General features: G+C 40.7%; 5 protein-coding genes across 6 annotated transcripts; 3 read left to right on the forward strand and 2 right to left on the reverse strand.

Annotated features, from left to right (window-relative positions):
- Positions 1-335: 335 nt before the first annotated feature.
- LOC104445672 (plastid-lipid-associated protein, chloroplastic) lies at positions 336-4,170 on the forward strand. Its single transcript, XM_010059580.3, has 3 exons — positions 336-1,087; positions 2,701-2,896; positions 3,641-4,170. The coding sequence occupies exons 1-3, from the start codon at positions 588-590 to the stop codon at positions 3,953-3,955; spliced, it is 1,011 nt and encodes a 336-aa protein (XP_010057882.2). The 5' UTR covers positions 336-587; the 3' UTR covers positions 3,956-4,170.
- Positions 4,171-4,879: 709 nt separating this feature from the next.
- Positions 4,880-5,344, reverse strand: LOC120289841 (probable transcription repressor OFP9). Its single transcript, XM_039305206.1, has one exon. It carries the CDS (start codon positions 5,342-5,344, stop codon positions 4,880-4,882), a length of 465 nt encoding a protein of 154 aa, XP_039161140.1.
- Positions 5,345-8,928: 3,584 nt separating this feature from the next.
- On the forward strand, positions 8,929-14,858 carry LOC104445673 (pyrophosphate--fructose 6-phosphate 1-phosphotransferase subunit beta). The gene is made up of 16 exons (XM_010059581.3): positions 8,929-9,200; positions 9,507-9,668; positions 9,811-9,932; positions 10,247-10,300; positions 10,392-10,498; positions 10,630-10,735; positions 10,923-10,986; positions 11,889-11,977; positions 12,616-12,747; positions 12,870-13,040; positions 13,125-13,240; positions 13,445-13,556; positions 13,675-13,759; positions 14,110-14,154; positions 14,240-14,308; positions 14,471-14,858. Exons 1-16 carry the CDS (start codon positions 9,005-9,007, stop codon positions 14,545-14,547), a joined length of 1,707 nt encoding a protein of 568 aa, XP_010057883.1. The 5' UTR covers positions 8,929-9,004; the 3' UTR covers positions 14,548-14,858.
- A 2,069-nt stretch (positions 14,859-16,927) lies between these two features.
- Positions 16,928-24,266, forward strand: LOC104445675 (probable 26S proteasome regulatory subunit 10B). 2 transcript variants are annotated; one of them, XM_039305415.1, is made up of 14 exons: positions 16,928-17,171; positions 17,812-17,966; positions 18,253-18,414; positions 19,129-19,259; positions 19,409-19,550; positions 19,724-19,995; positions 20,647-20,771; positions 21,921-21,964; positions 22,404-22,535; positions 22,765-22,842; positions 23,262-23,344; positions 23,429-23,551; positions 23,751-23,811; positions 23,908-24,266. In XM_039305415.1, exons 1-14 carry the CDS (start codon positions 17,033-17,035, stop codon positions 24,070-24,072), a joined length of 1,812 nt encoding a protein of 603 aa, XP_039161349.1. In that variant the 5' UTR covers positions 16,928-17,032; the 3' UTR covers positions 24,073-24,266. The 2 variants fall into 2 exon arrangements, with proteins under 2 accessions (XP_039161349.1, XP_010057886.2); XM_010059584.3 differs by lacking the exon at positions 16,928-17,171 and having other exon boundaries at positions 17,818-17,966; positions 18,253-18,406.
- On the reverse strand, positions 23,855-25,111 carry LOC104445674. Its single transcript, XM_010059582.3, has 2 exons — positions 24,589-25,111; positions 23,855-24,473 (listed from the first exon to the last, which is right to left on the reverse strand). Exons 1-2 carry the CDS (start codon positions 25,032-25,034, stop codon positions 24,425-24,427), a joined length of 495 nt encoding a protein of 164 aa, XP_010057884.2. The 5' UTR covers positions 25,035-25,111; the 3' UTR covers positions 23,855-24,424.
- Positions 25,112-25,775: the final 664 nt, after the last annotated feature.

Raw genomic sequence — 25,775 nt, forward strand, 5'->3', positions numbered from 1 at the left:
ATTAACATTTCCATCACTACCAAATCGAGAGCGATTGACATTTCCATTACTACCAATCTCATGAATTAATAAAACACTTCGTGAGCTGTAATCCAATATAGGCTTCTAGACTAATCAAAGATACATTGTATTTGACCCTGAGTACAACTCCCGATCATCGAGAATGATTAACATATCTATTGTTCCCAAATCAAGGGTGATTCCCATTTTAATTAATACCAAATTAAGAGATGGAAAAAAACTGAGTGCTGACTCAGGGGCAAAAGCGTCTTTCCGCCGGAGATGCCAAAACCTCATTTTGTCAGTGGTTTAAAACGTAGTCTTGCATCGCTCGAACCTCGAACTCTCCAAGTCTCCGATTGTCGTCGGACTCTTCTGTCGTTTCATTCGATTCGTCTTCTTGCAACTCGAGTTCGGAACGAAAGCGCGTCGTTGGTTCCTCGTTCCTCGTTCCTCGTTCCGGGCCTTGCTCTGTCCGCAGAAACCTTCCCCTGTTCTCCGTTCGTGCGGTCTCTGTTCAACGAGAAACCTCCCCTGTTTCTTGCCGGAAAATCAAGAACCGTCGGAATCCGGTTCTTGGCCCGAAAATGTCCACCGTCTCGCAGCTCATCCATTTTCCATGCGTTTCCCTCTCGTCGAGCCCTACCCAGCACCGTTTCTCCCCCAAGCCTTCGGTCCTCGCCGTGGCCAACCCCGGAATCGCCTCCAGGATCGCCTGCGGCTCAAGAATCCGGCACGGCAACCCGGGTCGCCGCGTCCGACCCGTGTTCCGGGTCAGGGCCGCTGAGGACGGCGACGAAGGGGTGCCCGAGAAGGGGGAGGAGGAGCCGGTGAGTGGGACCAGCGGCGGCGGGGCTGCGGTGGCGGTGGCGGAGCCGGAGGAGCCGGAGCCGCTGAAGGAGGTGCCGGAGATCGCCGCGCTGAAGAAGGAGCTGGTGGATTCGTTCTACGGGACGGACCGTGGGTTGAGGGCGACGAGCGAGACGCGGGCGGAGATCGTGGAGCTGATCACGCAGCTCGAGGCGAAGAACCCGACTCCTGCTCCGACGGAGGCTCTGACGCTGCTCAACGGGAAGTGGATTCTTGCGTAAGTTTCCGTTTTTTTGGGGTTTTCATCGGATTAGATTGGTTGATGAATGGGAATCTACTGGTGACTTTCTTGCTTTCGTTTGGAGTTACATGGAGAACGTGTTTCTTGATCATGGTTAGTCCTTTCTTTTAGCTTAACCAGGAACTGCATTAACTGAATTAACTGTGCGTTGGTACTCAATCGAACTTTGAAGAAAGATTTCAGAGGAAACATTGAATGTGAATTCAAGGAGCTTTGAAGAAATCATAAAAGTTAAACAAAAAGTTTTCTAAAATGTTTCAGTAAAAAACGGAATATTGCAAAACAGCTCATCCGTAACTTAGGATTGACGTTGAGTATGATTTGCCTGCGTATGATAGAACTATCAGGTTGATCATGTGATCTGTGATGAATAATTGGGAAGAAGTTTGACAATTCAGCGTGGCTTTAGTATCACATGCCATGTGTAGATATCAATTCGACAAGCATTTGCTAGAAGTGGCAGGACAAGTGACCCCGGCGTGTAAAACTAGAAGGTGTCGAGTCACTATCTACCAGTACCAATTATTGGTTTCTACTGTTTCAAAGGACCAGAATGGGTACCGCAATATATTAGGTTCATGTACCATGAGACTAGCGAATTGACCAAACTCGGCCATCATGTTTGGAATTGTGTTTGGTTGTTTGGGTTATGATGAAATTTAACTGCTTAGCTTAGCTGTAAATAAAATCTCAATCGAATCTTAGCATGGTAACACTATTATGCTTATGCCATGGAGCTGCTCTATGACAGCAACACACGAGCTTTTTCCTCTATAGGAGGTCGGTTACATGATCCTCTTTCAACAGTTCTTTTTTCTAGAACCATTCATATCTCTAGCAAGATCCAAGTGCCCAACATCTTTCCTTAAAGTGTCATTTGTTTCATCTCAGTGTGGCCACTATAGTTGATACTTACATCTGCTGCTTTGTTTTGAACACATGGTGTTCAAACCTATTGTCTCAGCTTGAGTATAGTGCTTTTATTGTGCTTTCCAGGTGAGATGTCTTTTAAGATTGCTGACACGGTTTATGTAGCTCAAACTCTTCTTCATGATGGAGATTTCATTAGGAATATGTACCTTATATTGATGACAACTACTGACAAGGACGGAGTATTTAGAAACTGTTCCAAGTTGCAGACTTTGCTTGAGTTGCTTGCTATACTTTCTTTCATGAATCTAAATGATGAACCGAGAGTAAAATCATATTCCGGTTCTGTGGTAACAGTGGTATAAGCTCCACGAAAGTTTGTCAGAGTAGTCTAAAGTAATTGATCTACTAGCCGGTATCATGTGCAGCTGGTTCCATGTCTGAGGACCTAATGTGCATGCTTGCAGAGATAAGTTTGCATGTTTGTTTACGCATATAATTATTCATTGCTTTGTGCTTGTTCCATTTGTCTTCTGCTGTTTCCCAAAGTTTTCCGAAGGATCTACTATTATATCTCCAATTTTCCTCTTTGAGTTTGTACCTCATATTAGCTGTTTCCTAGAGTGCCCATTCATCTTCACTGTGCATATAGACACTATGCAGTTCTCTCAAAGTGCATGTTGTTATATTGTGTTTTCAACTAAATTATGTGGTTGCAGGTACACCTCTTTTGCGCAATTATTCCCATTGTTGGCACGGGGTACCCTGCCATTGGTGAAGGTGGAGGAGATATCTCAGACCATTGATTCGGAGAATTTCACTGTCCAGAACTCTGTCCTGTTTTCTGGGCCACTGGCTACGACTTCTTTTAGCACCAATGCCAAATTTGAAGTCCGAAGCCCCAAGCGCGTGCAGGTTCATTCTTAGTTCTTTAATGTTATTCTCTCTGTTACAACTCTAAGGGTCATTTGATTTGAGAGTTTCAATAGTTATTTGCTAAGAAAATTAAGGAACTGAGAAAATTGCTTTCTTCAATGCCATATGGGTAAAATTGGATGCCGGATTGATGGAGTACTACTTTTGCTGTATAAATGTCAGCCAAATGAGAATGAAAGACAAAACATGTGAATGAAAAATGGATAAATTCTACTTTTGGTTCCTGTATTTTGATGCTTTTACTGATAAGTCCCTGTACTAGTAATTCATCTAATCAATTTATTCTCTTTTCGCAAATTTTCTAATCAAGTTCCTCAGCACCAAATCCAGCCAAATGCAGCTGATGTAGCCATCGGATGATGTCGTAGTGTCGTGTGGACTACATTTTTCCAATATTGAACGTCCACTTGGTTGTCCATATTGGCTTTTTTTTTATCCTCATGAGCATCTGCATATTTTATCTGCATCATACTGGTGATGTCCAGCAGCCATGTCAGTTGAATTTGATTGGATTCAATGTCAGAGGGACTTGATTAGAAGAAGAGTGAAAGTACAATAGCACAATGTAAAATTTTCTCTGAAAAGTAATACATAAAGAGCTCATGAAAATTCCTGGAGAATCAACATCATTAATTATCAGGAGTCGGATCTTCCTTGTTCTATATGTTTCTCACCTACCTACATGCAGAGACAGCGGTCATGCATTCTCCTCTGTTATTTCAGATCAAGTTCGAAGAAGGCATCATTGGAACTCCGCAGCTCACCGACTCAATTGTCTTACCGGAGAATGTCGAGTTCTTAGGACAAAGGATCGATCTTGCTCCTTTGAAAGGTTTGATCAACTCTGTTCAAGACACTGCTTACTCTGTTGCAAAGACCATCTCCAGCCAACCACCCATCAAATTCTCCCTCTCAAACAACAATGCCCAGTCATGGCTACTCACCACCTACCTCGATGAGGAACTCCGTATCTCGAGGGGAGATGCTGGAAGCATCTTTGTTCTTATCAAGGAAGGTAGCTCCTTGTTGTCGCTGTAATTGACTAATAAGTGAAGACTCCTTGTAGTGATCACCATACTTCATCGAGAGGATATCTATGTTTGAGCTGTGGTGTATGTTGATGATATTATGTGTAAAATAAGTCCTCCGATCATAGTCTGCTAAGGATTCATAGAGGTTTTTAGTAGTTGAGAACTGAAGTTTAGCTCATCTATGAAATTCATATCGATCATTTATCTTCTCGAAAGTTAAAAGGAGTTTTAGATAGCGTAGAGAAAATTCTTTGTTTCAAAGCCTTACCTCCTCCACTTCATCAGTTACCTAATTTTCGTTATGAATTGATTTTGGACCAAACAATGGTTTTTCTCCTTTGGATCAATGACCTCAACTCTGGCAAGCCCTGACTACTCAAATTTACTCGTGAACTCAAATTATCAGTCTGCAAACCTCAGTAGATACCCAAGCACGATATTCATCTCCAGGAAGATGAGGTTTCTTGATCTATCAACTGATTGAATCTGATCGAAGGTTTCTTGATCTTACTTTTGTTTCCCTGATTAAGACAAGCGCAAAGATTCCTTTCTGCAGCTGTGCAATGTTTTTACTGATAATCTTTCTCTGGCATGATGGTATTAAATGAATCACTGATGTATATTTGATAGACTAGAATCGACTTGATCCTCTCTATCAACCGAACGGCCATGTTATATCTTGTTTGATTCGAAGGCTATTTGTCAAGTAGTTAATGTCGTCGGACCTCACCATGTTTCCCACGATGAATACTTACAGATTTCATTGCATGCATCCCCTAATTTCCTTATGAAGATCAGGTGGTTAGGTTTGTGTTTGAACCAGGATGCCTCTCTTGCTTAGCAAGAGATTTCTACATACAAATGTGATTTGAATGCAGGCTTGACGGCATGAGCCTTCCCCTTGGACAATCCAAAAGTCCATCATTTTCATTTACTTCCTAACAAACAAGTTAAAGCAAACATCATAAAATGCCTCCAATATAACTCCCCTACTATCCTCACAATTCACAGAGAGGTACCAATCCAATAGTCGCCGAAGGCCTTTCGCATCTACAATTCCGGTTGACGTTATCATCTGGGCCATGGAGTCTTTGAAATCTTGCACGGGATCATATGATTCCATCTCTACAGCGACTATCAAAATGAATTCAGTCCTTCCCATTCTTCGCTTCCTTTGCTCTGCACGCCTCGCCTCTTGCCTTTCTCTTATCATTTGGTCAAGCCGCTCTTGAACCAAGGCGTGTGCCAGGCTCGAGATTGCTCCGACCCGGTCCAGACCGTCGCTCTCGTCATCCTCCTCCGACGAGGAAACGCTGAGTCTGCAGCCGCAACACAGGTACTCACACCCTCTGCTCTGAGGCCTCTGCTTCTTGGATAGCCCTGAGCTCCTCCTCATTCTTAGTCATGAAGGAGGAACTACTGAGGAAAACTCTTGCAGGAACCAACCATTTATGAGCAAAATTAGCAAGTGGGTCTCATTGGGAATGATTATGTCTTGAGTTGGTAACTTGTGGTACATGTCCTTTAAAAGGAGTTGAAGCTGTGGTTGGGAGAGGAAGAGCTTTTGGAGGGGAATGGAGGGGGTGTGAATTGTTAATTGGGATTTGTGATGATGGTGTGGACAAATCTCAAAGTATCTTGATTCCCTTTGTAGATTAGGGGTTGGTGGCAATGCTTTTCTTGAAGTTGAGGTTGATTGGGAAGCAATAGGATTAGTGAAGCTCCTAGGGTTTGAGTAGTAGTCACATGGGGAGTTTTGTTGAGTAACAAAGTTGAAATAAGCCTAATTCGGATCAAATGGTGCTTAGTTAACATCCCTAGTAGTGTTGCTCTTTTTATTTGTGATTAGGTCTAGGAATTTTGCCCCCACGAACAAGCTTGATCATCTCGGTCATGAGCAATTTGCTTGAGGAGCAGAAGGAGAGGAAGAAAGAAATGTGAAAATTTGATGGAAGGACCCGATCCCAATTCAATTTGACAATTCTCTTCATTTTTTACCCAATTATGAATTTTGAATAATATTGCCCCCATTCTACTTGCCGAAAAATGTCTATTGGCAAGCTCAGGCTTTTATTTAAAACTAATTTAGTTGCTTTAGAGTTTTATTTGAAATAGAGTTCACTTTTTTTTTTAAAAAAAAAGACCCTATTTTAGGTCCTCATTTGAAAATTTTCTAAAAGTTAATAATTATTGATAAGAAGTGAAATGCTATACTCTAAGAAAGACTGGTGTGAACAAAACTTTCAAGTGTACACCTTCAAAGATAATAAAGGATTATTATATTAGGGCCAATCATGAAAAGGCTTATTATATGTTAATCTTTTCATCGTGTCTTGAATGAGTGATAGATTGCGATACGACGAGAGCAAAGTTATATCTTTAAAAACACAAGACTTAGGGCGCGTTGGTAACGATTCTGTTCCAGGGTGTGATCAAAACTTTCAGGAACCGATTTTAAGCCGTTTTGGTAACCTATCCAAAATTCCGATCAGGAATAGAATCCGTTTGAATGTACCGTATTCATTAATTCTATTCCAAATCAATTTCTTTTAATTTTTAAATATTTTTTACTTTTTCCTTTGTTTTCTTTTCTTTTTTTTCTTTTTTTTTCATTTTTTTTCATTTTTTTCTTTTCATTTTCCTTTTTTTCTTTTCTTTTTCTTTTTTTTCCTTTTTTTCTTTTCTTTTTCTCACCTTCTTCTTCTTCTTCTGGCTCTGGGCGACCTCACCGGGCGTCGCGGGCCCTCGGCGAGGCTGGCCCTCGTAGGCCAGGCGGCCCTCGCGGCCGACGGGCGAGGCTGCCTAGCCTCGCCGAGGCTCGGCCGAAGGCGGGCCTCGCCGCCTCGGTTATATCCGGGTTAATCTTTTCATCGTGTCTTGAAGTGTGCGGTGGGACGGCGGTGGCGGATTGCGGTGGCGGGCGGCGGTGGATGGCGGTCGTGAGATGGGAAGGGAAGAAGAAAATTTATTGATTTTGATTCTCAAACGAACAAGAATCAAGATTCTTGAAAGAACAAAAATTTTCAAATATCTTTAAAAAAACATAAAAGACTTAGGATGACATTACTGTACTTTGACAAGATTTGAGAATGGAATCAAAAAGAATCAAAACATTTTCCATCTAGGTTACAGTAGCCGGGCGAGCTCGCTCACGGCCGGACGAGTCACTTGATGCCCTAAACCTTCTTCACCCAAATGAAGAAGAAGAAGAAGAATAGAAAAAAGGGAAAAAAAAGAAAAAAAAAAAAAAAAAAAAAAAAAAGAAAAAGAGGAAAAAGAAAAGTAAAAAGTAAAAAAATAAAGAAATTATTTAAAATTTATTTAAAAATCAAAAGAAATTAATTTGGAATGTAATCAATTAATACGGTACCAAACGCAATTCTATTCCGAATAAAAAAATTTTAGCTGGAATTGGATCCTAAACCTTCTTCTACCCTTTACAATTGGTGCTCTTTAGCTGGAATTGGATCCACTTTTCCGGCCAAGTGCCGATGCGGCAAACATGTACAAAAAAATGGCCAAAATTTGGTCAGAGCATATCAATGCAAAACATCATAACATGGTCATCCCATCAACAATTTGACACAAGTTTAGTGAAAAACGTTGCAAAAAACCACAAATTCAATTTATAGAAATTGAAATTGAAGTTCAATGTAATTGTAAAGTTCACAAAACATTTAGGGATCATCCACCTCGATCGAATTTACACGATTTCTGTTTCATTAGTTGTTTCTGTCTTTAGTAATCCAACCCTTCCACTAGTGGTGAAAACTCCTTGACATTTGCATCCTTCATCCCTAATTGAATGAGAAAAATGCCCCAAATGCTACACTCTTGTCTTCCCATTCAAGATGCTAATGGGCTAAAACAAAAAGAAAAATAATTCACAAGAACTATGTCCCAAAAGCCACTGCGGCATGATATCTCAACTAAACCATCAAATTCGAATTAAATGAATTTAAATCAAGAAATTCTATGGTCTTTGTGATTTCCACAAGGTAACCAACAACCAAATTACACATCCTTGTCATTGGGCTGATCCCAACAAAGGGCAAAAAGCAACATCCCAACTTGAATTGGCCCACCCAAATTGACCTGAATTGGAGATATAGAATATCCCCAACAAATCTCCTCCCATACCACCAATTATCACCATAAAAAGGCAAGTTTTTCCCAATAATAAAGATCTGATTAATAAGCATCATCGATATCCAATTAGGCAATTAACCCACAAGCTAACCCTCTTTCAAAGAGAAATCTTATATGGCACAATATCCCCATGGGATATTCCCTTCCTTGCTTCTCAAAGCCTCAAATCCACACCAACCCCCAAGAGGGAAGGTTAGGTAAGCACTGAACCACACACACCAAGATCTGAACTGACCCCATAAACCATGGCAATAGAATAAGCACAGATAGATACCATCCAACCACCCTTATTAGCAAGTGAATTAATGTTGTAGACATAACCCTAGCACGGAGAACCAACCCGTTAGAAAAAAAAACAGAACATATGGGCGAGCTGAATTACCCCAATACCAATCTCTTAAAACCGATAAATTCCCACGAGATCGAGTTCACCGTCGACGCTACATCATGCAATAATTTGCGTCCGGCCTCAGTCGATCCCTATACTATAATAGCGATGTAATCGTGTCGAAATTCGCATGAATCTCTCAACGATTGATTAACCAAAAGTGCTGATTAATTTATTCTTTTCCTTAGGATCAGCATGTGAAAATCTACGTTCTAGAGATCCCACGAATCGCACCCCCCTACCGTCATCGTCATCATCCGACGGCACGCGCACCAAACCGTCCAAACACTTCACCCCTGGGAAATCCCCAAACTGCCCTCGCGCCCGGACGGGCGTGGGGGCAACCAACTTTCTCTTCGCTTACGCCGGGGGGCGGAGCACCGAAGCACGAAAAGACTATTTTGCCCCTCTGGCGGATTTAAGATTTATCGCCCGATTTCGCACACTCGCGCACTCTCACTCTCTCTCTCTCTCTCTCTCCCTCGCAGTCTCGCAGCGTTAGGTACAACCGGAACGCCGATGTCGCCGAGCTTCGTGTACAACGGCGATCTCGCCGCCGCCGCCGGCGGGAAGCCGGCCGGCACCGGCCGCGTGGCCTCCGTGTACAGCGACGTCCAGACGAGCCGCATCGACCACGACCTCCCCCTGCCGTCCGTGCTCAAGGGCCCCATCAAGGTCGTCGACGGCCCCCCGAGCTCCGCCGCCGGCAATCCAGGTCCCCCCCTCTTTGCCACATCCGTTGGATCCGGTTAAGCGTAGAGGCCTCGGTTTTTTAGCTTGGCTGTAGAGTAGAGCCTTCGCGATCGTTGGAGGAGTTGTTGATCCGCGGTTTCGGATTGCGTGCGCGTGATTTTGCGAGGGAATACTGTGCGCTTCGCATTTTGAGGACCGACGATATGTAGTTTTTCTTCTTTTGCCTTCGGTCGGCTGTTGCTTGCTGAGTCGAGCACGCTGTTTGGAATCGAGGTTACGTTTGCGGTGGGGTTTGATAGTGTGCGTGGTCGTGGTGGTGTTTTCGCAGGGGAGATCGCGAAGCTCTTTCCGTGTGTGTTCGGGCAACCGTCGGCAATGGTGGTGCCCAGTGATTCCGCCTCCGATGGACCAAGCCAGAAGTTGAAGATAGGAGTGGTGTTGTCGGGAGGTCAGGCTCCTGGAGGGCACAATGTGATTGCTGGAATCTTCGGTGAGAATCATAATAATCTTATGATGCTCTGGTTGATTATTATGTGATTCCTCTTTCAATCGGTTGATTCAGTTATGATTGTGTCTCTAAAGATGGACCTTTAATGACAATTTGTTTTTAAAAAATTTAAATTTGGTGCTAGATTACTTGCAAGATCGCGCTAAAGGCAGCACATTGTATGGGTTCCGTGGTGGTCCTGCTGGCATCATGAAGTGCAAATATGTGGAACTCACTCCTGAGTACATATACCCTTACAGAAACCAGGTGAGGCTGTTTAATTGTACAAAGGAAATGATGGCATCCATTGTGAGATATGACGTGCCAGTTATTCATTTCAATCATGGGATTTCAAGAAACCTTTGGAACAAATAGTTGGGTGGCTGCTCTGTTTTTTTTTTTTTTTTTTTTTGGTGCATGGGGAAGCTATGTGCATAAATCTAAAAATGTAGGTTGCAAAATAATCAGACTTTGACTGTGTAGTAATGCATCATCAAACTGCAGCGTGCACATGTTTGTTAAGTGAATGTTTGAGCAAGCTGGCTAAGCACTTCACATTATTTTCTTCTTGCTTCGATTAGGGTGGCTTTGACATGATCTGCAGTGGGAGAGACAAAATTGAAACTCCAGAGCAGGTGAGTCCACTTCCTTTTTGTTCTCTTGGTTGAATAGGATTACCATTTTATGCAAGAAGATGAGACTGACAACTTCTGACCCTTTTTTCAGTTTAAACAAGCTGAAGAAACAGCAAAAAAACTTGACTTGGATGGCCTTGTTGTTATCGGTGGAGATGACTCAAACACAAACGCTTGCCTCCTTGCTGAAAATTTCAGGTACATTTTCCCTATGATTATGTTTGTAGTTATCACTTTATGGAATTGGATTGCCCTATAATAGGGATATTCTCTGCTTTCACTCTTATCACTTTTTGTTTTGATTCTTTTGATGGCATTGGTACATCCAGGAGTAAAAACATGAAAACTCGAGTAATTGGATGCCCCAAAACCATTGATGGTGATCTCAAATGCAAAGAGGTTCCTGTGAGTTTTGGATTTGATACTGCTTGCAAGGTAAACTTTAGCTGATTATGGGATGCTGAACTCCTTGTTCTTAATTTGGTTTTATATTTGAACCGTTCTAATCATGTTATATGCTGATTGTGCTGATGTGGGATGCTTTGATAGAGATGCAACGAGAATTGATAATTGTAATTCCATCTTGGAGAGGCTTCTCATGTGGTCTATGTCTCTCATGCAGATCTACTCTGAACAGATTGGCAATGTGATGGTAGATGCTCGGTCAACTGGAAAATATTACCACTGTTAGTACCTGATTTGAGTGTTATAATATAAGTTACTATACTACTATGTCGTCAATCTTGAAATTTCTACTTTGCTCAGTCCCTTCCTTTAAACAACATCAGTTTTTAGTATTTGGAAAGTTGTTGGACATTGCGAACAACATATAAGCAAGCAGGTCAGATCAATCATCTTGAGCAGATCTTACTTTGATTCTGCTTAAATGTCTAATTATTTTAAAGTTAAAACAATCCGAAAAGAGAAGTCAAATTCGTATGGTTACTCTAATGTTTTAGGACACTACTGATTTCCTTAAAATTATAAGCAAAGCACCGCAAACTTTTTCAACCTCTCCCTAGACTTTCACACACCTCCCTTTCTACCAGTAATGTCAAACACTTATCGTCTTCTGTGTTGTTTTAGTTATATCTGATCTCATCTTTTAAAACATCAGCTTTCCTTCTCAGGCTGCATTGTTCAACCTAACAATTTGCCTCCTGGTCTGATGGCGATTATGTATCTTCTAAATCCTTTATTTTTTTGACATTCCTAAATTGCAATTCACATTTTCTGAAATACTTTTGTGCTGCAGTGCTGTTCTTTTTCCTCTAGGTGTGATTGTATTTATTACTAATTATGGTCCTATCTCAGTCTAAACAATGCAGCTTGCCTAATACTTCTACAATTCTCTATCTTTTGCATGATCAGTTTCATTGCTGATGGTGGTCCTCTCTAATCTCAAATCTATTCTTGTTTGCTTTCCCTGTCAGTTTCCTTCACTCAAGTTCTCTGGTCTCAAAAGAAATGCATCCGCTATATTCATTCATTTAAGAATTGAATATGCTGTGATAGCTTGTTGGAGACATGATGCGTTGCATGATCCTTTCTCATCTGCTTGTTCCTTATCCTATGCTTGCATATGCAGTTGTGAGGCTAATGGGACGTGCAGCTTCTCACATCACTCTAGAATGTGCTCTGCAAACTCATCCTAATATCACCATTATTGGAGAAGAGGTAATTTTCTTAGTCTTTCATTTTGCTTGGATATGGGAATGGCGTAGCCTAGAGGAGAGGAAAAGGAACTATGTTATGTTCTCTTGCACTTTAATTCTCTGTCTATTATATTTGTATATATACTCATCTGTTGACTGATTTTGTCAATAATGATCCACCTATGGTAAAAAGTTTTAGCTTTAGACATCTCAATGTCGCTTGAAAAGAAGAGCAATATATGGCACACCACAGTAATTGAGTGTTTCAGTCTGGTGTCTGTCCTGAAACGTTTTTGGCATTTTTCTTTAGTACATTTATGTGCACTAGAAGAAGCTTTTCTGGTTCCCCCATGCTTAGGATGCTCTTGAATTTTTGCTGATGATTCTGAGGCAACTTTTTGTATTTCTAGCTTATTGCTGGAGTAGCTTGTCCATTTTGTCATAGACCATTTCTTGATTAATACTGACTTTAGGCTTTACCTAGTTTTCTTCCACTTGAATTTCCAACTTAATCTTTGCCTAATTTAGTTGAGTGTTCACTTGTATATGGATGTCACTCGTACAATAACTAAGTAAAAGTGTTAATAACAAGCCTTTTCGTAGAAATATCATTGCCATAACTGTTGAATGACCAGTCATATGAATTACAACTCGATGCAGGTCGCTGCCAAGAAGCTGACTCTTAAAAATGTCACTGACTACATCGTTGATGTTGTCTGTAAACGTGCGGGATTTGGTTACAACTATGGAGTCATACTCATACCAGAAGGCCTTATCGATTTCATTCCAGAGGTAAACTTGTACTTCTTTTAGATGTAGTTTGCAAACCTTTTTAAAAATTAGTACTTAGGACTGACAAGTGACTAGTGAGGATACATCCATGGTAGATACTAATTGAACTGTACTATTTGCAGGTGCAGCACCTTATTTCAGAACTAAATGAAATTCTTGCTCATGATGTCGTGGATGAAGGTGGGCTTTGGAAGAAGAAACTCCAAACTCAGTCTTTAGAGCTCTTTGAATTTTTACCTCAAGCAATTCAAGAACAATTGATGCTTGAAAGAGATCCACATGGAAATGTACAGGTAATTGTTATCATCTTGAACCGTTTCACCTAATATTCAGTTTCTTTGGGTTCTGTCATCATTCTTATTTGTTTCTTTGTTTAGGTTGCTAAAATTGAGACAGAGAAGATGCTCATTCAAATGGTTGAAACTGAATTGGAGAAGAGGAAGCAGGAAGGTACATACAAGGGGAACTTCAAAGGACAATCCCACTTTTTTGGGTAATACCGATTTGTCTGTGAAAATCTGGCATTTCTTTTGTTGTTTTGCTGGAAAGGTGTACTCAGGAAGGGTATCAAATAATTGTACCCTTTTTCTGATGGTTGTAAAATACTTGAAACCTGTAGTTATTCTCGGTGCATTTTCATTTGACCTTGACCATATTGCCTTTACTCTTTATTTAATGCATGCTAATTGCTTTTCAGGTATGAAGGCAGATGTGGTCTGCCGACCAACTTTGACTCTACGTATTGCTATGCTTTGGGTTTTGCAGCGGGAGCTCTCCTCCAGAGTGGGAAAACTGGGTTGATATCTTCAGTATGTCTTTTTCCCCTAACAAAGTTCACTTTATTCTTGATGGTGGTCCTCATTTCCAGTTGACTGGTCTTTATCATCTGCTGAACTGATAGAGCTCACGAGCATAATATATCTTCAGGTGGCAAACTTAGCTGCCCCACTTTCGGAGTGGACTGTTGGTGGAACCGCTTTAACATCATTGATGGACGTTGAGAGGAGACATGGTATACTAATTTATTGAGATTCTTTGTAGGATGATGCTTATTCTCTTTTCTGAGACTGAATAATTAAATGGTTCTGAAGCTAGATCATCCTATTTAGTAATTGCGTGCTTCATGGAAGCAATGGGGAGAATGACCGTGGACTAGGTTTATCCCTGTTCTGTTGATAGTGTGGCTGGATCTTTAAGTGGGGTTCAGTTTTGATTTATCCATCCTAATATCCCGGCGGTTTGTTTATGTCTCACAAAAATGACAGTTATTCCTGTCTGTCTATACACGTGTGCATGATTGTATGTATCTATGCCCTTAAATTTACATCTTAAGCTGAGTCCGAAATTTTTATCTTATCCCAGGTAAGTTCAAGCCTGTGATCAAGAAGGCAATGGTGGAGCTTGAAGGTAAAAACTGCTGCATGCAGTACACCTGCTAAATTTGACGGTACAAACCTGGATCTTCTAAGCAATGGATATTTTATTGATGTAGGTGCACCATTCAAGAAGTTTGCGTCGATGCGGGACGAGTGGGCCATCAAGAACAGATATATCAGTCCTGGTAGGTTCTCTCTCCTTTTTATAACTAGTGTGGCTTTTCAGAATGTTCATCACTACGTATGATCTGTTTGATGCATGTTTGCTATTTCTTTGTGGTCTGTGGTCGTGCATTCCCTTCCTTATATGAGTGTCTTGTTATATTATTCCTTGCATTTCATTGCAGGTCCTATTCAATTTAATGGCCCAGCATCAGATGCAGTCAACCACACCCTTTTGTTGGAACTTGGAGCTCAAGCTTAGATAAGTGAACAATCTCGTGGTAACGAGTTCCTGGAGAAACTCAAACTTTTCTTGGCTCAGCTCCTGATCTTTTTATGTTTGTTTTTCTCGTTGCATTGGATTTTTGTAGAACTTAGAGGTTGGTTAGAAGTATCGTCCAAGTATGATGGCACAAAGGCTTTCCACATCAACTTGGTATCTATAGGTGTTCATTTCAGATTCACGGCCTCATTCTGCTTTGTGACTACTTATTAGTTGCTCATGTTGTAGCTCTGAAACTAAATTATGATTTGAGCTAATAAATCGATCGTTTGGCGATGCTGGGTAGATGATATTGAGATGCCTCATGGGCTGCCAATAAAACTTTTATTCGTGATCATCTTTTATGGTGGGATGGTTGGTATCGGTTGTTCAAGAGTAAAATTCCGAGTCAGACTGGATAGCGTTTCTATAGGTAGTATCACTCTTTTTAATTGTGCCGAGTAATTTTGTAGTAGTAATTTCTCGAATCACCTAAAAATTATCAATAGGTGAATAAGTAACGTTTAGAATGTTAGTGAATATGAATGGTCAGACATTGATGCCAATCGTGTAATCCTAGAAATGATGAATTGCGCAAAATGAGCTGTAGACAGGCAATGGCCGATAAAGACCATTGTCTCCTGGTAAGGCAAAACGAAGACAGATAAATCTGTGTTTGGTTGTCTAGATGTAAAAAGGATTTTTGTGAGTTATATCTATTGTTTGGTGAATTGTAGTAATAAAGTTAGATGTTTTCTTATTTTATCATGTCCGGAAACTGCATATTGGTATAAATTTGCCCTTGTGTACTGCTTGTAAAAGAGTACCCTTCGTGTCGTCATTGACTCTCAAGAAAAAAGGAAAAAAAAAAATACAAACCCATTACTCTAGAAAATTTGCATATTAATTCTGGAAAAAACGTTATAAGAGGCTTTTTATTTGTTGAAGAAAAATTGTAAAAATGTATAATTTGAAAAATATGTTTTGTCAAAATTATTGTTTGAAATGATTAGTCAATGGAATATGCAACAAATGATTAGTTAATGGAATATGCAACTATGCATTAATGACAATAAATTTATGTTTAAATATTTTCGTGGACGAAGAAAATACATTTCATGCATTTTTGTAATTGATACAAACAATTTTTTTAGAAAATTATTTTCTAAATTGTTCATTTTCTGCAAAATAAATGAATTTATTCTATTTTGGAAAGTAGGCAAAATAAGACATGATAAAATTTATCATATTTCAATTTTTATTGTGATTATCAAACATGGTCCAAAATTTTGGACAATCACGAGAGAGGACATGTCTGTGCTAAAACCTCCTTTTTAAAAATTTCCTCTTTGTTTCAAAGGTGTATATTCCCACGGTAAATTTGGAATAATCATGTATATAACACCATATCAATAAAGTTTTAGATTTCGAGTGCAATGCAAGTCTATTCCATTTCGTTGTTACCGAGTCAGTTGTTCAAAAATTGGGAAAGAGTAATTTCATTGTCGTTCCACTTCTAACTTTCATTGAACTGATGATGGCTAGAGTGTACACATCACTCTCGAATCCTTTCAAGGAGATCCATGCAAGAGCCAGATCGATCCATACTTGACCTTTTTTCTGTTTATGTTAGATTCATGAGCATACTATACAATTTCCTGCGAGAACTGTCTTTCAAAAACTCGGATTATCTGAAAGTTCACTTTCCATGCAAGCAAATGCCCTTTCATCACAATGCCAACGATCGCGGATCCCCTCATCACCGTTGAGATCCTTGTGGCAATCATGTCACTTTGCCAACAAGCTGCTTCCGCTACCATCCATCGCCAACACTCAAATTCTCATCCAAGTCCGTCATCTTCTTGGATACCATTGTTACATTGCGCCACCACCGTGCAAATTCAAAGCCACCATTTGATTTTGAATTCTTGTTGTTTTTAAAATATTAAAAGAAATTTTATGTTACAAAAAAAAATTGAATATCATAGCAAATGCACTTTTACTCTTTTTCTGTTATGATAATATAAATTTTTTGTAATTACAAGATGCGTTCGTATGGTAAAAAACTTATTTAAAGAGCAGAAATTAAAAAAGGCTATGACGTTACCATAAACGCCGCTCACGCAAAAGGCCAAAAAGGATTGCACGTTTCACAAGAGCACTTTCGTCATCGAATCTTCCAGGATGTGTCAGGAGCCAATTAAGGTTGCAATTAACTACTACTTTTTCTGCCGACCAAAAAAAAAAAAAAAAAAAAAACGACTACTTTTTCTACCATACATAATACAATCTCCTCAGAAAAGCCCAAATTCCATTTTCACCACTTTGAAAAAAATGTACTTTCCGGACCGACTCTGAAAAGACACACAATCTCTCTCTCTTTACCAAAAAAAAAAAAAACAACACACAATCTCTCTCTCTCTTTCTCTTCTCCACCGGCTTACTTTTTTCTCCGGCGGAGACTCGCCGAGAGCGAGCAACCACCATGTCGGCCCCCAGGAAGCTGCTGCTGACGTCAGCTCGCTCCTGCCGCCGCTCCGCGCTCTCCTCCAGAACCCTAGCGCCGCCGCCTCCGCCTCCGCCGCCGCCGGGATCGCGCCGCCTCGCTCCCCCGCTCGCCCCACGTAACGCACCGCCTCCTCCTCCTCCTCCTCCTCTCTCGTCCGCGTGTCTTTCTCCCGACGGTGCGGATTCGATCGCTTCGGTCTGCTCCGCCGTAGCCGCCGACCGAGCGCGCTTGCGTGGATCGTAGTGAGAGCTGCGGATTACTGCTTTTTGAGCACTTCGTTTGGTCTTCTCGGTCATTGTCCTCGTTAGCTCTCGCTGTTGAAGTTCGCTTCTGCTGAACTTACACGCGATGTTCGTGGTTATCGAGCAGAGTGTCAAAAAGTTTGAATTTTTCCGAGTCCTTTCCATTTCGCTTGTTCGGGCTTTCGATGGGTCGGCAGCAAAAAATCGCCTCGGAGTTGCTTCGGTTTGGTGTTTGCGCGACAGAGTGGTGTTACTTAATTTCTTTTGAAAGATATGTTCTTTTCTCGGTTCAGTGTCTGTGCTTGCTCCTGGAGGACTTGCTTGAGCCTGAATTAGTTTTCTTATATCGTGAGGAATGCTTGTTGCCTTGGTGGATTCGTGTCGGGCATAAATTGATGAACTGAGAGTAAATGATCATGGTCGATGAAATGAAAAGATCCATTTGATTCCTTTTCCCGTGTCTTTGCAATTGGCGAATTGAATATCTCTGTCTGTCTGTAATGACAATTGCAGGGGCACTAGAGCAACTTGTTAATCTTGATATGGGTAAGATCCAGGAGGCTAAATTACTGCCCGATGTTCGCGGAGCACAATTTCTATTGCCAGCTGTCTTGGCTGGACTCTTTGGAGCTGGAGCTTTGGAAGTAGCATATGCAGATGCTGATAAGGTCTGATTAGGAATTTAATTGAAAGACCTTGTTCTTTGATCTTTAAATGTTTTGATGGGAAGGACAAATTTTATTTATGAATAAGTGAGCTAGGAGAGATCAGTGTGTCCTGCTTATGCTGACACATACAGAGTTGGCCTTGTTGCCAAGTTGATACCTATCTTATCAAGTTTAAGTTGTGATCTGAATTCCAGGTTCCTGATGTAATTGCCAAAGTATAGGGTAAATTTTGTTACATGATTGTTTATATTGAGTATTGTACAGAACCTAATTTCACTTTGTACAGCCTGTTGAGAGTCCTCCATTGCAGTCAGAGTCACCATCGGTCGGTGAAAAGCTGGAGGAAATTGCCAGGACAGAGCGACAGCGTGTTGAAGAGTTGCTCAAAAGTAAAGGAATGCATTATGGTTCCTACCCCAGGTTTTCTGTCGGTGTTAAAGGTCAAAAGGTTAATTCAGTAGGATGTTTTCTTCACAATAATTTTTTCTTATTCATGGCGTAACAGTGATGGCTCTTTTCTATAGTGTAGTTTCAAGAATTAAATTCTGGCCGACGTGAAGGAGTGTGACATGATTTTTATCATTGGCTATAGAACTGATTGATACTTCTGAAGAAGATTTATGGTTGACCTTGGATCAATGTTCTTAATCTTGTATAATTTGGAGAAGTTGGAGTAAGGTGTAGAATGACTTATGAAGCAATGCATATTTATGACTGATTTATGAAGTCTTTCAGCATATTTTGACAATAGGAAACACATATTTTGTATTTTCTAGCGTGAAGAATATAATTTTGACTTATCTTTGAATACGTGGTTTTGTCCTATCTTCGAATACATGGATTTGAAGTTAAATTCAACCATGTGCTATTTCATTGAAATTGAGGTGAAAATATTACTTTGAGATTTGGCTCTCTATAGCATGCATCATCGTTTGAATATGTGTTTGTAAATTCAACTACTTATCAAGAAATAAGATTATTTGTTAATTAAACAAAAAATTAGCGTCATTGGCACAACTTATGATTTACCAAACTACATGTTCTTGTTGCTCTGTGGGATGTGCTGCCCTCACCTCCATTGTGCTTTACATGGACCCGAATTCCATCTAAACATAATTGCATGGTTTGAAGCTCTTAAATAAAAATTTATTGTGTACTGCAGGTAACACTGAAGTTTCAGGTCCCTCCTGCATGTGAAATATCCCAACTAATTGCAAACCTTGTTTCCAACCTTGGAGTGAAGGCTGAGGAGCACAGTGGTGGTTCAGATGTGCTGTTGCGTGGTTGGGACAGGTAAGTTGATTGCCTTTGAGTGGTCGACTCTCATCCTCATCACTGATGGCAGTTCATTTATTGTTTCCTTTTGATTCCTTGTATTCCTTTGGAAGTATGATGGTTCTGCAACGAGTTCACTTAAGAATGCTTTGTGCTTGTTTTTCCAGTGCAGTTGCTTGGCAGCTAATGATCAATCCTCCAGAAAGGCAAAGAGAAGCAGAACAAGAGGATCGTGCTGAAAATATAAAGAAACAGGAGGGTGATTTATGCATTCTTATATTTCACTCTCTTATCACTGCAGATAAAGCGGTGAGTTGTCATTTCTCATTAATGGAATTTCGTAGTTGCCTCATTATTTTGCGTTGGAGCTGAAAAACTTGTAAAATATCTATCTCATGAACTGTTTCTTTATATTTTCAGCACGATCCTCTTGTTCTGCTTCTGAAAAACTAGTAAAATATCTATCTCATGAACTTTTGCAGGAAATTGAGTTCATGAAGCCAGGAAGCTTGACTCTGAAAGAGCTGGAAGCTTTTGTGTCTGCCTTGCAATTGGCGGGTAGAAAGTTGGGGAGTAATAAGTCTTTAGAAAGTAGACCTAGGGAAGGTACCGAAAGGAAAACAACCCCAGAAAAGACGATTACTAGTCTTCAGTCAATGGGAGTGAGAATTTACGGTATTGATGAACCTCCTGTTGATGTTGAAAGCAAGAAGTTATCGTGGGACAACATTGCTGGGTATGAAAAGCAAAAACGGTATGTGAAGTATTACATTTATAAAACCTCATTCATATAGTTTCAGTTAGCTTATTGTGCACGTATTGGGAGGCTATTTGAAGAGCTGTATTTATAAAGGTATTGGATAATGCTTTGCTAATGCAATAGCGTACTAATTTTAGAGATTTAGTGTCATAATTGTTCTGCTTTAGCCCACAGCAATGGCATGGATGTGTGCCATGTAAAAGATGGATTAAAAATCCATGTAGTTAGCTGTTTCTACTTGCCTCTTCTCTGGAAATTTAATGAAGGCGGTGACACAGTCCTACTTTTACTTGTGTAGAAGTGGATGTGCAGAATTATCTAAGGTAATAATTGAGGATGCAGACTTGGGAAGTCGAGGACAGCTTATTCATTCTACAGTGAACTATTATCAGCTTTTGTTGATTGTCAGCATTTTCTTTATTCATAGGTTTTGTGATCTATTTTTGTTTTTAGAGGAAAAATTATCGAATCATTTTGTCAAAGGTAACCTAAAAGACTTCTATACTACATAGCAAGAATACTGGTTGAACTCTATTTGATGTTTGTATTATCAGAATTTATTGCATCCTTTCCATTAACCATTCGATAGCATCATGGCCACATGTAATACTTATGTACAGTATCTTTCACATGCTTGTCCTGAAGGGAGATAGAGGACACCATATTACTGGCTTTACATAGTCCAGAGGTGTATGATGATATTGCTCGTGGAACAAGGCGCAAGTTTGAGTCGAACAGGCCTCGAGCAGTGCTCTTCGAGGGTCCCCCAGGTTTGTCTACTATTCATTATTTAGTTAGTGAAAAGAATTTAAGTGAACTAGCGGTTATGGCCGATGATTTTACTGACCTCTTTCTAGTCGTACTTTTTTGGAGACTTACCATCTAAGGCCCTGATCTATCTCTTTTCTATTTTCTGGGATTTTTTTTTTAACTGTATGAGCCTTGGAGTAGTTATTGAACATTGGCCAGGTTTCACTTGAAAGGATAAGAGCAGAGAGCATTTCAAGGAATAAACTTCTACTCAGATTTTGGATTTTTTTTTTTTTTTTTTTTTTTTTTTTTAATAATGGACGCTCTCAGTTGAGTTGAAGAGTAGATTTTGGTACTACACGAAAAGTTGACATTGTTAAATCGACCAGCTTCTTTTTTTAGTTGGGCTGGCAACCCTTGGTGTGCATTAATGATAGTTCACTTTAAATAAAAATGTGTTTGTGTGGCAATTTGTAATTATCATGCTAGAGTGCACAATTGGCACAACAGTTATTTGCTGCCTGTTGCAATGACCATAATAAAAGCGTGGCTAATTTTTTCTTTTTTATTTGCTCAAGTTCCTTTTGACAACTTCTGTATGTGACAAGTGTTGATGTTATTGTCACTTATGAATGGAAAAGCTAGAGAAGCTGCTGAGTTCCTGATCGTTTATAGGTGCTGCCTTAGTTTACTGACATTAAAAGACCTTTTAGACTGTATCCCCCTCCCCCACCCCCCTCCTCTTAAATAAAGCATATGATGCTTGTTAATGTCGGCACTTGAGCTAATAAGTGGGTTAATTCTCCTAATAGTGGTCCATGAGTTATTTAAAATACATAGAAACTCTCCTAAATTTGGTAGGAAGAGTGAACTTTATAAAGCATGTATCTTTTTTTATGCCTGAGTGGCAATAAGCTTTTTCTGTTCATTTATCATAGTTATTCCAACATTCTTAGTAACACTTCTATAAATAGGGAAGCCATTTAGTTTGAGGGTTTTGAAAATTCACCTCGAGTCGCATCAATTATTTTGTGCAATATTTTAGGCTGCTTCCATTGGAACAAATTACTTGCGTTAAAAATTGCACTGGCATATCTTGTTTCTCTGTCCTTTCTTAGTATGACAAATTAGTCTGGCAAAGCTTAACTATGGTACCTGTCCAATTGCAGGTACAGGGAAGACATCATGTGCTCGTGTTATCGCCAATCAAGCGGTATGATACCACATCAGCTGATAAGGACATTCATAGCTGCTATCTTATCTACGTGACGCATGGCTTTTGCTTTCTGCATCATGCTCTCAGTTAATTGGCTGTTGTGTTTAATATCGCCCTCAAGTGATAGATATATTTCTCTCCTTATGATGACTATGCTAAATAGTTAATAATATGTGCTGCATGGTTGGGTGCATTCGTTGTGTTATGCCTTATAAGAGGAGTATTAGGCGAGAAGTGTTAATTTTATTGTGTCTAATACTGATTTCTTAAAGTTATGTTGCTGGAGTTGCTTTCACTCTAATTCTAGCTGCTCTTTGTAGGGGCTATGGAATGTGGGGTTCGAATTTTGTTTTCCTTCTAGTGATAGTAGCGGGATCTTTGGACTGCCTTTGATTGAATTAATATCGCAATACATGCTTACTACATGTCTTTGCAGGGTGTCCCATTACTGTATGTACCACTGGAGATTGTCATGTCAAAGTACTATGGTGAAAGCGAAAGATTGCTGGGACAAGTGTTTTCACTTGCCAATGAATTACCAAATGGCGCTATTGTTTTCCTAGATGAGGTATGTCTGGATGATAGGCAAGCTCTTCTTGCTGAAGTAAATTTCTGTGGGAGTTCATGTTATACTTTGTAGAAAGAGACAACTAGCAAGCATGGAGAGATCATAGAGTCCAACATACGACAACTCTTCATCCATTTCGTTATCTTATACGATTGAGCTGGTTCTAATGTTTCTCTCCTATCAGTTGAATATGTTGAGCTCCTAGTTATGATAACTTTGTACCTTGAAGGTCGATTCTTTTGCTGTTGCTCGTGATAGTGAAATGCATGAAGCTACAAGAAGGATCTTATCAGTATTGCTGCGACAGGTAGGAGAGGGTGTTTCCCTAGGTTTCGTGCATCTATGATATCTGATATTGTCTAGTGTGGAAAGAATATCACTCTTATGTGAATTTCATTTCTGAATACTACTTTCGATCAATGATGTAGATGTGACTAAACAAATCTGTGTCGGTGTTGTAGTCAACCTATATTTGCAAGAACACCATTCTTATCAGACTTGTTTAGATTAATAATCTAGACATTAATGGTAGAACGTCTTGGTCCTTTGCCACTTGATCATGAGGTCAATTCTGCAAGTTAGCTTAAGCTAGTAACCCTCGAAGGTCCTTTATTCTGTCACTTTATACATTTTGCCGTGCTATTCTGTCATATGCTGTCTCAACACCTGCCTTTAGCGTTCCTAGCAATTGCAGGACTCCCAGCAAATTGTTTTCCCTTCTTGTAGATTGATGGATTTGAACAAGATAAGAAGGTGGTCGTGATAGCCGCAACAAATAGGAAGCAAGACCTGGATCCTGCATTAATCAGGTAAAGCAGGTGCATGTGTCTGCAAAGCACCAATTATGAGTTGATCCAGTCACTTGGTAATTTGCGCTACTCATGTTCTTCCAGTCGGTTTGATTCAATGATCACCTTCGGCCTTCCCGACCAACAGAACCGCCAGGAAATAGCAGCTCAGTATGCAAAGCACTTGACAGAACCTGAGTTGGTTGAATTCGCTAAAGTCACTGAAGGGTTAGTCCCTTAAAGTCTATATTCCATAGCAACTTCTTGTTTTGGTGCTTTAGAGCCAGGAATCTGTTTATTCTACCGTTCTTTTTTTTATTTTCGCATTCTGGTCCATACTAATGGAGATTATTACTTTCTGTCCTTTAATTCGTTCCCAAATGCTTTTCTGTGAAGCCCAACTAATCTGAATGTTCTGTTAAACCAGGATGTCTGGAAGGGACATCAGAGATGTGTGTCAACAAGCAGAGAGATCATGGGCTTCAAAGGTAATAGTTGGCATGGACGATGAGTTTTTCCTAAGCCATAGAATGGGAAACAAACGAACTCAATCAGGGTTTCTGATTTTTTTGTTACATTTGCAGATAATTCGCAGGCAAGCGAACAAGGACGAGGAGGGGATTCTCCCGCCTCTGCAAGAGTACATCAAGAGCGCCACAAGCCGACGGAATGCATTGCTCAGCGTCGCGGAAGAGAGGGCTGGAGATCCCACGACTCACAAGAAGAAATTCCAGTTGGATCTAAGCTAAATTGAAGAGGCATTATTGCCTCCAATTGGCGGGACGCGTCCCTTACTCTTTTACATTCTTCTCTTGTCCAAACTCACCTAATTCTGACTCTTTCCACTGTAAAAGCATCACATCTAGTTTACTCATGGCCACAAGCGGATTTACAGTCATTCCTGTCCGAGGCGGCAAACGCGGGCACTTCGGAATCTTATAAACATCAACTGATGGTGAAGATTCGCAGACATCGACATGTACGTGAAAAACTAACATCAAAGTTACATCCTTTTTGCACACTTTTGAAATGAATCTTGTAGCTTACCATAGAGACGAGAATGAAAGCAGCAACTGAAGATCCCACGCGCGTCTACCCACTTCAGAAGAAGAGATTACAGTGCAGCAAGCTGAGCAAGAGAGCTCCTTCCCTGCATTTCGACCGCACCCAGAAAGGCGAAAAGAACAAAAATTCATGAATTCAGCCGGTTCAGTGAAATCGGCGCGAGCCGCCGGGAGCGGCAAACGGGTGAACTAGTGCGTTACCTGGTGGAGGCCGACGGCCGGTCATCGTCCTCGGCTTGCTTCCGCTTCCTCCCGCCGCCGCCGCCGCCGCCGCCGCGGCCCTTCCCGGCCACGGCCGCCGCGACCTGCAGCTGCGTCTGCAGCAGCATCCGGGTCATCTCGCCCTCCAGCTCCGCCCGCCTCCGCTCCGCCTCCACCCTCAGGGCCTCCCGGGCCTTGGCCATCTCCACCTCGGCGTGCTCCATCCTCAGCATCGACTCCGAGAACAGCCTGAAGCTCGTCGCCACGCCCGCGGCCGCCGCCGCCGCGTCGCCGGAGCTCTCCGAGTCGGAGGAGCTGCCCCAGTCGCCGCCGCCGGAGTCCTCGCTCGAGGTGTGCGCGCCGGAGAAGTGCCCGGTGTCGGCGGCGTGCCCGAGGCGGCAGCCGCCGGCGGTGTCCGGTGTGGTGCGGGGGGAGGGATCGGCCATTGGAGGTGGGAAGGAGTGGAGGTGGTGCGCGCGCTCCGTTCGACGCTGAAAAGGACGAAGCTTTTCTCTCCTTCCTCTGCTTTTCCTTTCCTTTTCCAGAGGCGTTTCCCACTTTCGTCGGCCCCCATTGGTCCACGCGTCGTCGGCGTGCCACGTCAGCTGCCGACGCTTTGAATAATTTAAAATGAAAAGAAATAAAGAGAAAGCTGTATTAAAAGAAAATCCTAAATCTTGGGAGATTATAAATCGGTTAGCAAGGTCGGAGATTAAGAAAAAAAAAAAAAACGAAAGTAAAATACGGTTGCAAAATTATAAATAAGTTTTTTACTCTAGTGGGGACCAATGTCATGTGGCTTGTACTATATATGGAAGCATGCGGTGATTAATGAAGTCAAATCATTGATTGATAAATTGGACATATATGACATATGAAGGTACGAATAAAAAGATATTCAAAAAAATTCATAAGAACTTTTAAAAAAAATTAAAGTTGATTAGAAAGATTATATTGATAAATTGTTAAAATATTATAATGATAAATTGGTTAAATTAAAAGTTTTATAATTAAATTGACATTTGTATAATAAATTTATATTTTTTTTCAAAAAAAATTCTGATTATATGAGTTTGCTATCAATAAACTAATTAATCATTAATCAATACGTTTAAACGAGCCCACAAAACAAAGAGTGTCATAGTCTCAAACTATTTCATACCCAAATGCATTTGTGGGGCATCAAA

The sequence above is a fragment of the Eucalyptus grandis genome, chromosome 11, assembly GCF_016545825.1.
Source record: "Eucalyptus grandis isolate ANBG69807.140 chromosome 11, ASM1654582v1, whole genome shotgun sequence".
Lineage (NCBI taxonomy): Eukaryota > Viridiplantae > Streptophyta > Magnoliopsida > Myrtales > Myrtaceae > Eucalyptus > Eucalyptus grandis.